Source organism: Phymastichus coffea, unplaced genomic scaffold (assembly GCF_024137745.1).
Source record: "Phymastichus coffea isolate CEN01 unplaced genomic scaffold, Cenicafe_Pcof_1.1 PCOF00146, whole genome shotgun sequence".
NCBI classification, from domain to species: Eukaryota; Metazoa; Arthropoda; class Insecta; order Hymenoptera; family Eulophidae; genus Phymastichus; species Phymastichus coffea.
The window spans coordinates 139065-154062 of NW_026706957.1; the positions used below are offsets into that span (position 1 = coordinate 139065).

Consider the following 14998-nt stretch of genomic DNA (forward strand, 5'->3'; position numbering starts at 1 on the left):
ATTAATGTCTACGATTGGTTCGTCGACAACTCCATAATTGTCGGCGTGAAAATTCATGAAAGTTGACGCCACGACGACGCGCTTGCAAGAGTTTTTCGTTTCAAAAGACGGTTACGAAGATATTTTACGCAAAATTAAATACGTAGTTATTAATAAAAGTAACCGGTTTTCTTCTGAATAGGAAACTAATTGTGTTCATGTTACTATAGTCATTAGTGCTTGTTAAAAATGAGTCGAAGAAGAGCTCACGATGATGACGATGGATACGGTTAGTTTAACAAAAACCTTTCTTTAATTATTTAATGATATTTTTTTTTATTCTCGATTTCTATTAAATCTTTTTTGAACTGTTCGATTGTAGATCGAGTATACAAGAAACGTAGGCGAGTTTCAGAAAATCAAGAGATTGAAGATCGTCTTGAATCTCTTATTCTTCGAGTTGGAGAGAAATCTACATCATCCTTGGAAAGTAACTTGGAGGGCTTAGCATCCGTATTGGAAGCTGACTTGGGATTATTTAGAAATAAGATTCTTAGAATTCTGACTGACTGTGCTATTAAAATGCCAGAAAAATGCACAATTTATACTACGCTTGTTGGCTTACTTAATGCAAAGAATTTCAACTTTGGAGGAGAGTTTGTAGACTACATGGTCAAAAATTTCAAAGATGCGTTAAAATCAGGCAAATGGGATGTAGCTCGATATTCACTGAGATTTTTATCTGATTTGGTCAACTGCCATGTATTATCTTGTGGTTCATTGATGCAGTTGTTTGACAGTATGCTTGACACAGCCAATGAGGACAGTGTACCTCAAGTTAGAAGAGATTGGTATGTTTATGCTGTTTTATCAACATTACCATGGGTTGGAAGAGAACTTTATGAAAAGAAAGAACAAGAACTTGATCACCTTATGGTTACAATTGAAGTTTTTCTAAATAAGAGAAATAAAAAACATCAACCTGCTCTCAGAGTTTGGTCAAGTGATACACCACATCCACAAGAAGAATATTTAGATTGTCTTTGGGCCCAAATACGAAAATTGAGGCAAGATAACTGGGCTGAAAAACATATTCCAAGACCATACTTGGCATTTGACTCGATATTATGTGAAGCTCTTCAACACAACTTGCCTGCACTGATTCCACCTCCTCATCATGATGCTTATGTCTATCCTCTACCAACAGTAGTTTTTAGAATGTTTGACTATACGGATTGCCCAGCTGAAGGTCCTTTATTACCCGGAAGCCATGCCATTGAAAGACACCTTATAGAAGAACATCTAAGACAAATTATTGATACAGTTTATTTAGAAAGAAAAGATTGGTAAGATTTGAAAAATCCTTCATTCACAAAAGTTCAGAGAACAGACAATATTAATGTTTTCAATATTTTTATGCTCCAGTGCTGCACAGCTTTTGAATTTCCCGTATAAAAATAAAATTCCTTTAGATTATTGCATTGTAGAAGTTATGTTTGGTGAATTGTTCAAACTTCCAACACCAAAACACTTAGAAATATGTTATGGATCAATTTTGATCGAGCTTTGTAAGCTGCAACCATCAACCATGCCTCAGGTAACTATCCACCAAGGTAAAGTTTATACAGTGGATATGAAAAAACTGATTTTTTTATTTTGTACACTCAGGTATTAGCTCAAGCTACAGAGATATTATTTAGACGTATTGACAGTATGTCAACTACAGCATTTGATCGTTTCGTCTGGTGGTTTGCTTATCACTTAAGCAATTTCCAGTTTAGATGGTCTTGGGAAGATTGGGATTCTTGTTTACTTCGTGATGCTGAACATCCAAGACCAAAATTCATTCGTGAAGTTTTGTTAAAATGCTTGAGGTAATCAAAATTATAATGAAACTGCTTGCCTTAGAAAATGTTTAATTAAAACAAAAAATTCATCAATAAAATAAATGCTTAAATAAATAAATAATTTAACGTAAATAAATTTACGTTTCAGGTTATCATACCATCAACGAATTCGTGATATGATGCCAGAATCATATGCCGAACTGTTACCAGCTATACCAGAACCAATTTATAAATATTCTTCAGATGGCGCCAGTATATTTTCATTATTACTTTACTTTATCACTAATCAATTTTTATATATAACTTTTGGTTTTTTAGGTTCACTTCCCGGTACTGCTGTGGCTCATGAACTGGTAGTATCTATCAGACGTAAATGTACTCCAGAAGAGGTGTTGACTATATTGAATACTTTGCCAGGACCAGGAGAAAATGAAGAAAATTACTCATATAATCCTTTGAAGATTGATGTTTTTGTACAGACATTACTAAATTTAGGCTCAAAAAGTTTTAGTCACAGTTTTGCAGCCATTGGAAAATTTCACTATGTCTTTAAAGTATAGCTTTTTACTTTATTTTGTGATTCAAACATATTTCATTACGAATAATATCGATATTGTTATTACTCTTAGGTTCTTGCTGAAACTGAAGAAGCACAAATCTGTATTTTAAGGAATATGTATGCTTTGTGGAAAAATCATTATCAAATGATGGTGGTGTTAACAGACAAACTTTTAAAAACTGGGATAATCGAATGTAGCGCTATTGCTAATTGGATCTTCTCAAAGGAAATGACTGCAGAATTTACTAAGTTAGTTAAACTCATTTCAAAAAAATATTTTTATAAAGTGATAATAAGAATGTTAAAACAATGTTATAATTTCAAAGGCTTTACATTTGGGAAATTTTGCACTTAACAATCCGAAAGAAAAATAAACACGTTATTAAGTTGACCAAGGAATTGACAGAAGCAAGAGAGAAATTAAGACGTGCAGAAAGCAGATCAGGATCATCCTCAGAAGATGAAGATAAAGATAAAGGAGAAAGACCATCTGAAGATGTAGTGGAAAGAATGGAAGAAAAATTAGAAGCAGCTCAAGCTGATCAAAAGAATCTATTCTTGATCATTTTCCAGGTATGTTATTTTTGAGGCTTATATATTTCAAAGAATAATTCATACAAAATTTAAAAAGACTGATTTATTCATATTTTTTATGTAGCGATTTATAATGATACTTTCCGAACATTTGGTAAAATGCGATACAGATGGTATTGATTATAATACACATTGGTATAAGTGGACGATCGGAAGGCTTCAACAAGTTTTTCTTACGGTAGGCATGAATAAAATCTGAATTTTTCTCTCTTTTTTTAATTAAAAAACGTTATTTATATTATACGACTTTTATTTGCAGCATCACGAGCAAGTACAGAAGTATTCTTCTACGTTAGAAACACTACTTTTTACTCCCGACGTAGATTCACATATATTAGACGTATTCCATCAGTTTGTTTCTCTACGAGCGTGATTACTAATACGTCTCTTTATTTTCATTATCACTTTTCATTTAATGACTGATCAAGTCTTTTTTTTAAAGACTTTCTATTGACATTTGATCAAGCATTGAAGAATAATTGAATGATTTGAATAGCACTGTAAGAGAGTATGAGGAATCTGTAACAAATTTGTCAAAAAGGCAAATTTAAATAATTAAAATTATAATTTTTATTTGTACACACAATTGACTTTTACTACAGAAAAATTTGGATAAGTATTTATGTATCGTAGCTACGGTAAACGAATGAATAACAAACTTAAATTTTCTTAATTAAAAGAATTCGTGCGATATTTAAGTTTATATGTGCATATGTATATAACTTTTCTGTATATCATACTTCTTTTGATGATGAAGTCTAAATAAATTGAATGAGAAAAACGTTTCAACTCAAAATCCATTTATTGGTTCTTCAAACGCTATTTCTGGAGGTGTCGTAAAAAGCGATCTTCTGACAAAAGGACGCTTTCTATTTCGAACTTCGACGTCAACTTTTAAATTTCCTTTATCAAATTGTTCTTTGTAATATGTTTGTACATCTCCGCTATGAAGAGGACTTTTCATAAATATCTATTGACAATTAGTAAATGTTAAGTCAAATTTACAAATTATTTGAAACTATTCCATGAATTACCTGAAGATAAGCATCGGATTTTTCCATGAAAGGAGTGAAATCGTTGTCACAAAAGTTGTCAATGTACTCAGTGAAGCTTAATGATTCAGGTAAAAGGGAATCACCTACGATTTCCTCTAAAGCATCTTTAGAAGCATGCATTTTTAAATATTTCATTAACAATTCTCTTCTTTTTCCTACCACGATCATATTCTTAATAATCATCAGAATATACTATATATGCAATAAAAAATTTAAACAGTTACCAATTTGTTTATCTTCAACTTTAGGTATGACAAAGGTTTCATGAGTTTCAGTATTCCATTTTGCTAAATCAGATGTATCATCATTACCTAATTCGACTTTTGTCTTATGCTTTATAATAGGATATGTTAAATTGGAGCAAAAATTTGAATTTATTACTGACATAATCTTATATTATAATTCTTATGTTATTTTCTACAAAGTAGTTGTTGAAAGCATTTAAACGTTGTGTTAATAAAATCATAGTCACTTCTAAATGAAGATCAACAGTGTGGTTTCTATGGAAACGTTAAATCGCCCCTTTGCACATGAGCAAAAATAGATTTTAGTTTAAAATTTTTATCAAAACTAAAATTTATGTTATGAATATACAAAATATATGAAACAAAAGAGAATATATAATGACAAATATTTAATTGTTCTCATTTACTTAAAAAATTTCGTATTTTAAATTCAACACATTTTCGTTTTCTTTCATAATTGTTAGCATTCATATCGTTTTATATATTTAATTTTTGTGTGCATAATTACGACATGTTACATACATATAAACTAATTTGTTGCGCTTGAGAAATATAAAGTAATGGTCATATATAAACTTTTTTTCTTTTTTCTACAATAGTTTACTACGTAATGTTACTGTCGTCGATTGGGAAATCTAAATATGCACTTGCTTCATTTGAATCATTATTCATTGGCTCCAATTTCGGAACTATTTGTTTAGTTGCGTTGGTCTCTTCGTTGTTGAAGTTGCTAAAAGAAGAACTCTCTTCAAATTTTTCTTGTTTTAAGCCAAAATCTGGCTTCAGGTCTTGTTTTAAATCTTGCTTCGTTTTTTTTTGCTTTGGTACAACTTCACGTTCATACATAAACGTAGCCCTGCGCTTTCTTTTGACTGGGGTACAAACTTTTTTGTACAATATCTTCATCTCCTTTATTCTACTAGTCGGTATCGTCCAATCCATTTCCTTGGAATTGATGTCGGTATTGCGAGTTGGATCCAGAGATGTGTCATATGATGGAATTTCTAGACCAATATTCTTCATTACACTTTCAATCACATCATCAAGTTTACCATTTATTATCAGATCAGCTTTCTTGTCCTATAAAATAAAAATAAATGAAAAATCATTAAAGGTGGAATATTAAATTAGTCTTAAAAGCAGAAGTTCTAGGTCTTCACTCACATGTTTGGTTGGCTGGAGGTTGCAAATAACTAAACGACCACCATATTTTTTTGTGTAAAGAGGTAAATTACCACTAGGTATTATTTGTAATGTTGTTCCCAAACATATGCTTAAATCCGCAACACTGTAACATTGTAATAAACTTTAGTATAGTATATTTATAGTAAAAATAGTTTTTTGATCAATCATGTTGATCATACCTTGAATGTAGGTCAGCTAAAGCAAGATCATTATCAGGTAAATTGTGTTCCCAGTCCAAAATAGTATCATGCATTTTCCCTCTGCATGGTCTTCCTCCAATTTGTTCAGATCTACACACTGTTTCTAGACACTTTTTACCAACACTCTTGGTAGCAAAATTACGAACAAATTGTCTAAATATAGAAAATTTGAACATTAGATTAAATTCTTCTTTTACTCATAGTAATATACAATTACAAATATACAACATACCTCCCACACTTGTCACACTGTTCTGTAAACATATTACCATGCATTTCTGCTAAATATTGCCTTGGAACTCCTGATCTAAGATGTAATCCATCAATATTTTGACTCACAATAAACTTTACTTTCTCTGAAAATTGACATGACATTAGTTTTATATTTCTAGTTTGTTCAGTAAAATCAGACTCTTAATGTATAGCTTACTTTCATCAATGAGTTTTTTTAAAGCCATGTGTGCCTTTGTAGGTATTGCGTCATCAAAAGATATACTTTTATCCGGTTTTAAACCTTCTTTTTCCAGAGTCCATACTCCATTTGGGCCACTTAAAGTTATAATTTAGAACAATTAACTATACATATTTAATATAAGATGCATAACTCATCAAAGCAAATTGTACCGAAAGTCAGGAATCCCGGCAGAGGTACTTATTCCAGCTCCAGTGTGAACAACAACATGTCGAGCTCCCTTGATCCAGTCAGCAAGTAATTCACACTTCAGTGTCAGAGTTTCATCAGTGTCAAACTTCTAAAATAGAAAGGTAGAACTCATGTCAAGTAGAGTAATATAGAATTAAAAATCCAAATTTATGTAATTGAAATATATAAAAGTTTTACAATAATTTAATCAGTGCTAAATTAATAGTTCAAACGAAAAATAGACACTAAAGAGTTCATACAAAAACATTGGAGCATCGATAAGAAATGTAAACAATTATAATGCAGACAGCGCAGCGAGAGCTCCGAATCGATTATCTAACTATATATACCTATACATTAAATGCACCCAAACAAAACGAGCGACACTTGTTGAATGGAAAAAACGCGATACCGTAATGACGGTCATACTGTCAATTAAAATTTTAAATTTAAGCTCCCCGGCGAGAAATGCAAAACCGATAGCACAAACAATCGCCTTTGGTCAATCCGCAGCCGCTCCAAAAACCAAAACCTCTCCCCCCCACTTACAGCTAGCGCGCGTGCGAAAAAGAATTAAAAGCAAATTGAGAGTCGCAAATGCGACGTCGTTTGGTTGGCTAAAAAGAAGGAAACGAAATTTTACTAGGCGATAACAAAAAACTCACCTCCTCAAGGCCCAAGACGCCTTTGTCTTCGTACGGCGATAGCCCGTCGGCGTAGGTGCACGACATTTTGTCGTGCTGTAGGATGTGCTGCTGCGAATTCAGCGCTGCTACTGAGTGTGCGTGCGTGACAGTATTACACTCAAGGGTCGAGGAGCCCTTTGTCGCCGCGGCGCGCGAAAAAAGTCCCCCTCTCCAGGCAACGCGCTGCTCTCCGACGTTTCTCTCACTCTCTCCGCCCGTTCGCTCGAGTTTTCCCGGCTACTCTTCACCTACCACAGCTCGCTCACACGCAAACTCCGCATATACCTATACGCATGTAACGCGCCGAACACACAAATGAGCCACAGGCACCGGACAGCGACAATTCGACAAAGCAAGCAAAGAGAAAGAGCGAGAGTGAGTGAGAGAGAGAGAAAGAGAGAGAGAAAGAGAGAGAGAGCGATAGCGGAAAAGCGCTCTTTTCGACTTGCACTGTCCGGTGTTAATTTTAATTAGTTAGACGCGACCGCTCGATTATAATCGGCTTAATGCCGCACGCACACTTGCTATAGCTATATCTGCAGGCGCACTTCGCGCGCACAATGCACTCCAAACTGCACGAGACACTGCAGTCAGTGCCGGAGTTTCCCTCGCGAGCTTCCAGTGCGCAATGCGCACCTAACTCGATCGGAAAGACTGACGACTTTTGTTCATGTATTTTGCAAGTGCACGGCTGCAATGGCGCGCTTGTTTATATCGCTGACAGTAGCAGCAGCACTGCACACACGACAAAGGACTCTCGCTCTCGGCCGCGCACACTATTCCGCACATACACTCGCGGTCGTGCTGCTGACTATTAAAAACATTGGCACATACGTATGTGGATGTAGAGGTGAAGGTGTGGGTGGGCTACTGCCAGAGCGCGCGAGGAGAGCCCTCTGCTCTGCGCACTTCCGCCGCGAATCGCGATCGCGCCTCGAATAATAATTTGCACACGGGGGCATAAAGCGCGCGCGAAAAATCAACGGGGCCAAAAGCTGCTCTGCCGCGATGGGGAGAATATATAGCTGTAGCGCCAATCACCACTCGCTTGCGTCTCCTGCTCGACACTGCTACGCGAATATCATACGACCGTGTGGCGGCGGCGGTGAGGGAGCGCGGGGGCGCGGGAACGCACAGAAGCCAAGAGAGAGAGAGAGAGAGAGAGAGAGAGAGGGAGACGGAGAGACCGGCTATCGATTTTCGCACACCCTAGCCCAGCAGCAAACTACTGTAGGAGAGAGCTGTGTGCGGAAATTGCCGCGGCCAGGCCTCGCATTGGTTGTCCGCGAATTTCCTTAGGACGCCTCTCTCTAAGATCTTCCTTCCCACATGATCAATACTCTCTCTCTCTCTCTCTCTCTCTGTCCTCTTTCCCACAGGCGCGAATGACGGAGCTTTCACCAAATCTCCAAGCCGTGCAGGCTTTTTTGAAAATCTGATGAGATTCCCGCCCTCATATGTTAACGATTCCTATTTTTTTAATAACGGCTGTACCGCTAACTTTTAATTTTCACGCTAATATATATAAGGGGTAGAGCAAGCGCACGCTTTTACTCGATTGAAAGAGAAAGTTGTAGGGGGAGTTTTCGCTGCCAAGGTCATTGACATTTTTGTTATGAATCGCGGGGCAAAGAGCGACGGGAAATATGAAACAGCTGATCGTTTATTAGAAAAGTAAATAGCTCCATTAGGGTCTGGCAGCAAGCATGCTCAAGTCTTGCGGTGTCATTGTTAACGGCAATCATACTGATATTGCTCTTAATTTTTACGCGTAAGTCGTCGTTTTACTTATGTTTTTTAAAATCAACTGCAATTAATCAATGGCGGAATTGACTTCCAATGAAATTGTGAATTTTATAAATGTGGCAGCACAGACATAACCTATAAAGATTTTATTATTTTCACACCTTTTTTGTTGATTTTTAGCAATCGTATATTTTTAGTCGTCAGTCAGTACAAAAAGCTTGGATCTCTTGTGACGGTGAGAAAAGAAGCTGCTCTTCGTGAATTTGATAACGAAAATACTTACAGTACAAAGTAAGTTGAGGTTTTCGTTATGTGAATGTTGATTCTTTCTGGCATTGTTTTATAAATCATACGACTGTTGTAGAGTGATTTTTGGAAAAGATGATCCTGAAATTCATGCAGCGGCTAGATACATTACAGAACAAATAAATGCTGACAAACCATTTTTAATATCTATTTGTCTAAAGGACTATGAAGTTTCAACTTTGAGAACTATTGTCAAAACTATTCAAAAGCTGGATCTCAAGAGCCCATAAAATGAGCACCATATTTGGTCAGTTAGTAATAGGCCCACCTGGCAGTGGTAAAACAACATACTGCACTGAAATGGGAAAATTTCTTGAAAGTTTGGGTAGAAAAGTGGCAATCATAAATATTGGTGAGTTGGTATTTCTAGCTTATCAATAACTACTTTTTGCATTTTAATGCATGTATTTGCTTTTTTTTGTTAAGATCCAGCTAATGAAAATATGGGGTATAAGCCAGCAGTCGATGTTTCTGAATTAGTTAAACATGAAGAAGTTATGAAAACTTTAAAACTTGGACCTAACGGAGCTTTGGTATATTGTATTGAGTTTTTAGAGAAAAATATTGAATGGTTGATTAGAAAAGTTCTTAATTTCAAAAACCACTACGTTTTGATTGATTGCCCAGGACAGGTATGAACAAATATTACTTCAATTTATTTCTTGGAATTTAGAATTATTATTTTATTCTTTAAATTACTATGATAGGTTGAACTATATACTCATCATGAATCTATGAACAAAATTACTGAGAAATTGTCTACAAATTTAGTAAGACTTTGCTGTGTTAATTTAATGGATTCACATCATTGTAGTGATCCAGGTAAAATACCTTTTCATTGCATGAATATTTATGTATTAATAGATATTAAATATTTATTATTATTTACAGGAAAGTATCTTTCTTCGTTGATGGTTTGTACGATAACTATGTTGCAACTAGGATTACCTCATGTAAATGTTATGACAAAACTCGATGATATGAAACGTTTTAAAGACAAGCTAGATTTCAATATTGATTTTTATACAGACGTGTTGAATTTGGATTATCTACTTGAGCGATTGAATGAAGATAATGTTGTCCCACAGTAAGTTATAAAATCAAATATAAGAAATCAGTTGAAAGCAGACTCAAAATTTAACTACAAACATTTTGTTTGACCGAAATTGCCTTTATTTACTTGAAAAATTGCTACTCCAATAATTAAAATTTAATTAAGTTTTTGAAATATTGTGACCGTTTTATTAATCGAAACGAAAAATTTTCAGATACGTGAAGTTGAATGAAGCACTAATATCTCTAGTACAAGACTACAGTCTCGTAACCTTTGTACCACTTGACATTTCAAATAAAACTTTACTACTCAATGTTAAAAATGCTGTGGATAAAGCTAATGGTTATATTTTTGGTGGCAATGAACCCCAAGACGTACAATCTTTATTAGCATGTGCAGTTGGAGCTGTTAGTGAAACTGAAAGAACAGCAAGTCTTGAAACTTACATGTAATTAAACTACTCAATAAATTTTTACAACATTTATTAAACAAGTAAATATCTTTATTTTTCTATGAGTATAAAAATTAATTAAACTCTAAGCGACTAACAAAAATTTGAGCTAAATCATCCAATTCATAAACTCTTTTAAGGAAAGTGTCTGTTAATTTTAAACCTGAAACAGACTTTAAAAAAATATGTTACTTGTAAATTAAAATTACTTCTTGATTTTGTTTTCTGATTTATAAATGAAAAATACTTACTACTAGTCCACATTCTAATGGAATCAAGCACAATGGAATTTGCACCATTTCACCTGGTTTGAGAGTACCAATCATTCTATCAGATATTCCACTCCATGCTATTGATGTGTTATTTGGCAATCCTAATAACAAATCCATTTGTCTTTCTCTAAAAATATAGAATATTGTTTAGAAGAAAATTAATTTAAACCAATTGTATATCTTTCAAGAAATCTTACGAAGTATTGATTATTTGAAGTTTGAAGGTACAGGGCTCTTCAAGAAATGCTTTAGCTATTAAATCTCTAGCAGTGATTCGAAGATCGCCATAATCTGGAGCCTATGATATTTCAATTTATTATTTATCTATTTAAGACAGGATGATTGATAAAATAATGTTTGTTACAAGTCATTACCATTCTTTGTAATTGACTGGTTTGAAGACGTCCTCTTTCTCCTAAATTACTTCTCCAGACAATATCTAGCTTACCAATATTCGTAGCATTGTGTAATAATTTTGGATCTTTGGCTAAACTAGGTTGAGGCTTTAAACAATACAAATACTGTCGACTATGACCAGAATCTAATAAATTTACCACTCCATAAATTGACTCAGACTTTTCATTTGAAGTTAACGTTGAGACTGTAAGTTAAAGATTTGTGAAATCACTAATTATTTTTTTATAAATTAAACATTTTTTATTTACCAGTAAATAAATGAGATGATTCCAATGCCACTTTCTCCAAACAAATAGGATATGCTGTTAAATTTTGAATTTGTGCTTCAACATACACTTCATCATTTTCAGCATTGTAGAATTTTGTCTTAACATCTAACGGTTTGACAACTTGGAATTTGAAAAATTTTCTAAAAGATGTTGGTTGAGCACCTAGTGCTATTGGAGTATATACTACTTCACAAACTAATCTGAAAACAAAATTTTTATGTAAAATATGTGTTGCATTAAATTAGAGGTAATGAAATCACTAATACATGTGTGTTCCAGTTTCTTTGACTTCGTGATGGATAACTTCATCTATAGTATAATTTGGAGCCAATTCTCTTATTTGGTAATTTTGACCAGATAAAGGGATAGTTTGAGTACTTGTCTGTAGATCAGCCTAAAAATTTTGTTATAATTAATTTTTATAGTTGATTGTTATATAATTCTTGAACTTACTTTGACTGTAACATCTTTAACTGACTGATGACTTCCATTGTGAACACATAAATAACTAGAGAATATTTCTCCTAAATATATATTTCTGGAAGACAAAAAATTAATAATTAATAAAATTTCAGTGTTATTGCACTTAAAACAAAACAATGTCAGTACCCAAAACTTTGAGGCAAAACCATGAATTGACCAACCGCAAGAGTTTCCATTCCTTCTAGAGAAGTGCAATCATTCTTCAATGCTATGTTTAGTATATGTCCTGGTAAATCCGAGTTTTCACATGTCACAACTATTGGATTTGCCAGTGTTGGTCTAGTCAATCTCATCACTTAAAAACAATTTACAATTTTTCATATCAAACATAAAGGGTAAATGATATAATTGTTATTTAATAAATTAGATTTTCGTGTAATTCTTTCATTACAATTCTTACCTTTCAAAGATAACAAATGTTCACTTTTCGGTTTTGCTTCCATTTTAAAAAAAACAACTCTAACAAATAACAAAAAAATTAATCAAAGCAACATAAAAATAATAATATTTATCTATACAACATAACTGTCTGTCACACACGCATGTTAGCTCTACGCTGACGCTATGGAGACTGTATACAAGAGTTGAAACACATTGTATAAGTTGTTGTCTCATCTCATCTCCCCAAGGTTTGCTCCACAAGGCCACTAGCGACACCTTGTGAATAGACCATAAGTTTGTTATCGACGGCATACGTGGTCGGTCGGTACATATCTACGGTTCTCATCGGGTTGGCCACTTAAAAAAAAATCTACAAATATTTATTCTATTGGGTTACACATAAACCACAAGTATCTAATACACAATCCGAATATTCTAATCCCAAGCCCTGGCGCTCTCAAATGAACATAAGCCACTTCCAAGTATGTGTTTTACTAGCGTCATGCTAGTCGTAGACGTATAGGGGCTAATGGTTCGTCTGGTTCGCCTCTCACTCGTGAGTCAGTTTAAAATACCGAAATGAAAAAATGTTTTTTTTATTCACCTTGTTAGCCATTAGTGTTAAAATCCATTGAAATCGCAAAAAACAGATAAAATATTATGTAATAATATTTTTAAATACAGCTACACAAAGGCTTTGCGAAACCAGTTTTGTAAATAAAGCCTTTACATAAAAGTTTAGAACAATCTACATGTAATTACATATGATAATACTACGCAGGTAATACTATAATTATGTTGAATGAATGATTGTGAAATAAATTTATTGTTAAAATGTTCGTTCCAGTATATAATTAGAGCAATTAATGCCGTTTTCCCTTTTTGGCTAACAATTTCCCATGAAAACCCGGGGTTATCTTCGCAGTCCTCTAACCTTTCATATTCTTACTTTGTTATTTTGGCGGGAAAATTTAAACAGTAAAAATAACTATTTATTACAAAACTTTATTATTTGTGGTACAAACTTAGAATTTACTTAGAAGTACAAAAATATGTATTCATCATCTTAGCTTATTTGTTTTTATACATATTTTTAGAATATATTAAGTTAGATTAGAATTGTTGAAGGGGCCTGAATCAAATGGATCAAAATACTGTTATAAATAATATTTTAATCAAAACGATGTCTCTTTTATTTTTTCAATACCATGTCCAAATAAGCACCACTCAGTAAGGAACTATCTGAAACTCCAAGTTCTTTCATGAGCTTTTTGGCAATTTCTTCTCCTTTTGCTGGATCATCACCATAATCTAGGGCAACCTTAAAAGTGTACATAAATATTTAAATATTTGCAAGCCAATAACAAACTATAAATATCATGTTCAATCTAAGTTGAAAGAATCATACCTCAAGCTCCATAAAATTACCTAAGCCAAGAACTCGATCAATATGAATACGTGTTTGACCCACTAAGTATAGATGTCTAGTTTTCTCAACAGTTCCTAAAATACCATTAGATTGAGTCAAAACTTCTCTCAAATTCTTTCTTCTGTCAGAATCTAAATATACTTTTGTATAGTTAGAGAGTTTTGGACCTTGTATATCAGGTCGTTCATAATAAATCAGTTCACCAGTGTCATCCTACAAAATTTCAAAATTACCAATAAATTTTCTAATAATTACTTTAAATGATTACCTTAAGAAAGTATCTCATACCTCAAACTCACGTAATTTTAATCTACCACCATTTGTAGCTTGTTTAACGGGTATGTGAAAAAAAATATCATGTTGATTGATAACCTTAAGCGGAGTATCGCTCAATTCAATTGCCTTTTTCTCAACTTCATCGATGTTGTCAACTTTCGCTTTTATTTCCACGTTTCTCATTTTCACTTGAAATGTTCACAATAAAAAGATAACGTTTAACTTGTCAACGTTCTTTTGCATATGCAACAAAGATGAAACGACAGATTGTCACCGGCTTTTTTATTTGAGGTTATGATTTCGGCATAACGATTTTGGAATGTAGATTGTGGATGTGCGATTTTATTCGATTAATTAAACGTATTCGATCATTTAAAAAAATCGATTATTTTAGCGATTTTATTTGGAATCGATTATTTCCTGTATAATAAAATAGAATCGAACTGGTATATTGCTTTTCTAACACCAAAAACTACTATAATTGACTCGGAAATTTAATTAAGTTTTTTAAGAGCGATCAGCTGAAAGCTCCAAAAATTATTATTACCGATCTTGACATCTTGTATTGTTGATATTACATGTATGCTTTACGTTGTGAACATAACTATTGAAGTCGAAATTGATAAAAGCTCGACTAACATTTAAGCGAAGAAGATAGACGTTTTTGGTTTATTATATTAGTGACATTGATGCTCAGTTAACATAATTATAAAAGAGCTATATGATTAAATTATATCTAGCTATAAGAAATTCTTTTATTACTAATTCTCATCACCGAGTGATTCAAACTACAAGTGATTGCGTTCAATATGTATGTGTGCGCTACAGAAATCAGCTGTTTTAATTTCATTCATCGTTTTGTATTAGTCGGAATGAACAGGTTGCAATAAAAACTGTAAACTGATAACGGTTAAAGTAACT

The 14998-nt window shown here is 33.5% G+C and overlaps 7 protein-coding genes across 10 annotated transcripts; 3 read left to right on the forward strand and 4 right to left on the reverse strand.

Moving 5' to 3' along the window:
* Nucleotides 1-34: 34 nt before the first annotated feature.
* LOC131672258 (nuclear cap-binding protein subunit 1) lies at nucleotides 35-3377 on the forward strand. The gene is made up of 10 exons (XM_058949371.1): nucleotides 35-268; nucleotides 362-1325; nucleotides 1405-1576; nucleotides 1648-1853; nucleotides 1975-2078; nucleotides 2145-2380; nucleotides 2456-2634; nucleotides 2712-2958; nucleotides 3044-3157; nucleotides 3239-3377. Exons 1-10 carry the CDS (start codon nucleotides 229-231, stop codon nucleotides 3350-3352), a joined length of 2376 nt encoding a protein of 791 aa, XP_058805354.1. The 5' UTR covers nucleotides 35-228; the 3' UTR covers nucleotides 3353-3377.
* A 388-nt stretch (nucleotides 3378-3765) lies between these two features.
* LOC131672264 (uncharacterized) lies at nucleotides 3766-4421 on the reverse strand. The gene is made up of 3 exons (XM_058949379.1): nucleotides 4259-4421; nucleotides 4014-4189; nucleotides 3766-3949 (listed from the first exon to the last, which is right to left on the reverse strand). The coding sequence occupies exons 1-3, from the start codon at nucleotides 4419-4421 to the stop codon at nucleotides 3770-3772; spliced, it is 519 nt and encodes a 172-aa protein (XP_058805362.1). The 3' UTR covers nucleotides 3766-3769.
* On the reverse strand, nucleotides 4227-7107 carry LOC131672262 (NAD-dependent protein deacetylase Sirt6). Its single transcript, XM_058949375.1, has 7 exons — nucleotides 6973-7107; nucleotides 6289-6416; nucleotides 6095-6213; nucleotides 5897-6020; nucleotides 5644-5817; nucleotides 5444-5567; nucleotides 4227-5359 (listed from the first exon to the last, which is right to left on the reverse strand). Exons 1-7 carry the CDS (start codon nucleotides 7036-7038, stop codon nucleotides 4883-4885), a joined length of 1212 nt encoding a protein of 403 aa, XP_058805358.1. The 5' UTR covers nucleotides 7039-7107; the 3' UTR covers nucleotides 4227-4882.
* Nucleotides 7108-7695: 588 nt separating this feature from the next.
* On the forward strand, nucleotides 7696-10602 carry LOC131672263 (GPN-loop GTPase 2-like). 3 transcript variants are annotated; one of them, XM_058949378.1, is made up of 7 exons: nucleotides 7696-7827; nucleotides 8920-9030; nucleotides 9104-9397; nucleotides 9472-9677; nucleotides 9753-9867; nucleotides 9937-10132; nucleotides 10314-10602. In XM_058949378.1, the coding sequence occupies exons 3-7, from the start codon at nucleotides 9277-9279 to the stop codon at nucleotides 10549-10551; spliced, it is 876 nt and encodes a 291-aa protein (XP_058805361.1). In that variant the 5' UTR covers nucleotides 7696-7827; nucleotides 8920-9030; nucleotides 9104-9276; the 3' UTR covers nucleotides 10552-10602. The 3 variants fall into 3 exon arrangements, with proteins under 3 accessions (XP_058805361.1, XP_058805359.1, XP_058805360.1); XM_058949376.1 differs by lacking the exon at nucleotides 7696-7827 and adding an exon at nucleotides 8615-8764; XM_058949377.1 differs by lacking the exon at nucleotides 7696-7827 and adding an exon at nucleotides 8690-8764 and having other exon boundaries at nucleotides 8937-9030.
* On the forward strand, nucleotides 8700-9275 carry LOC131672248 (proteasome assembly chaperone 3-like). The gene is made up of 3 exons (XM_058949353.1): nucleotides 8700-8764; nucleotides 8920-9030; nucleotides 9104-9275. Exons 1-3 carry the CDS (start codon nucleotides 8700-8702, stop codon nucleotides 9273-9275), a joined length of 348 nt encoding a protein of 115 aa, XP_058805336.1.
* On the reverse strand, nucleotides 10567-12546 carry LOC131672261 (trafficking protein particle complex subunit 13). Its single transcript, XM_058949374.1, has 9 exons — nucleotides 12392-12546; nucleotides 12118-12286; nucleotides 11962-12046; nucleotides 11775-11902; nucleotides 11488-11708; nucleotides 11197-11423; nucleotides 11020-11120; nucleotides 10802-10949; nucleotides 10567-10723 (listed from the first exon to the last, which is right to left on the reverse strand). The coding sequence occupies exons 1-9, from the start codon at nucleotides 12432-12434 to the stop codon at nucleotides 10625-10627; spliced, it is 1221 nt and encodes a 406-aa protein (XP_058805357.1). The 5' UTR covers nucleotides 12435-12546; the 3' UTR covers nucleotides 10567-10624.
* An 849-nt stretch (nucleotides 12547-13395) lies between these two features.
* LOC131672252 (uncharacterized) lies at nucleotides 13396-14362 on the reverse strand. 2 transcript variants are annotated; one of them, XM_058949358.1, is made up of 4 exons: nucleotides 14090-14362; nucleotides 13969-14014; nucleotides 13781-13875; nucleotides 13396-13693 (listed from the first exon to the last, which is right to left on the reverse strand). In XM_058949358.1, exons 1-4 carry the CDS (start codon nucleotides 14258-14260, stop codon nucleotides 13565-13567), a joined length of 441 nt encoding a protein of 146 aa, XP_058805341.1. In that variant the 5' UTR covers nucleotides 14261-14362; the 3' UTR covers nucleotides 13396-13564. The 2 variants fall into 2 exon arrangements, with proteins under 2 accessions (XP_058805341.1, XP_058805340.1); XM_058949357.1 differs by having other exon boundaries at nucleotides 13781-14014.
* Nucleotides 14363-14998: the final 636 nt, after the last annotated feature.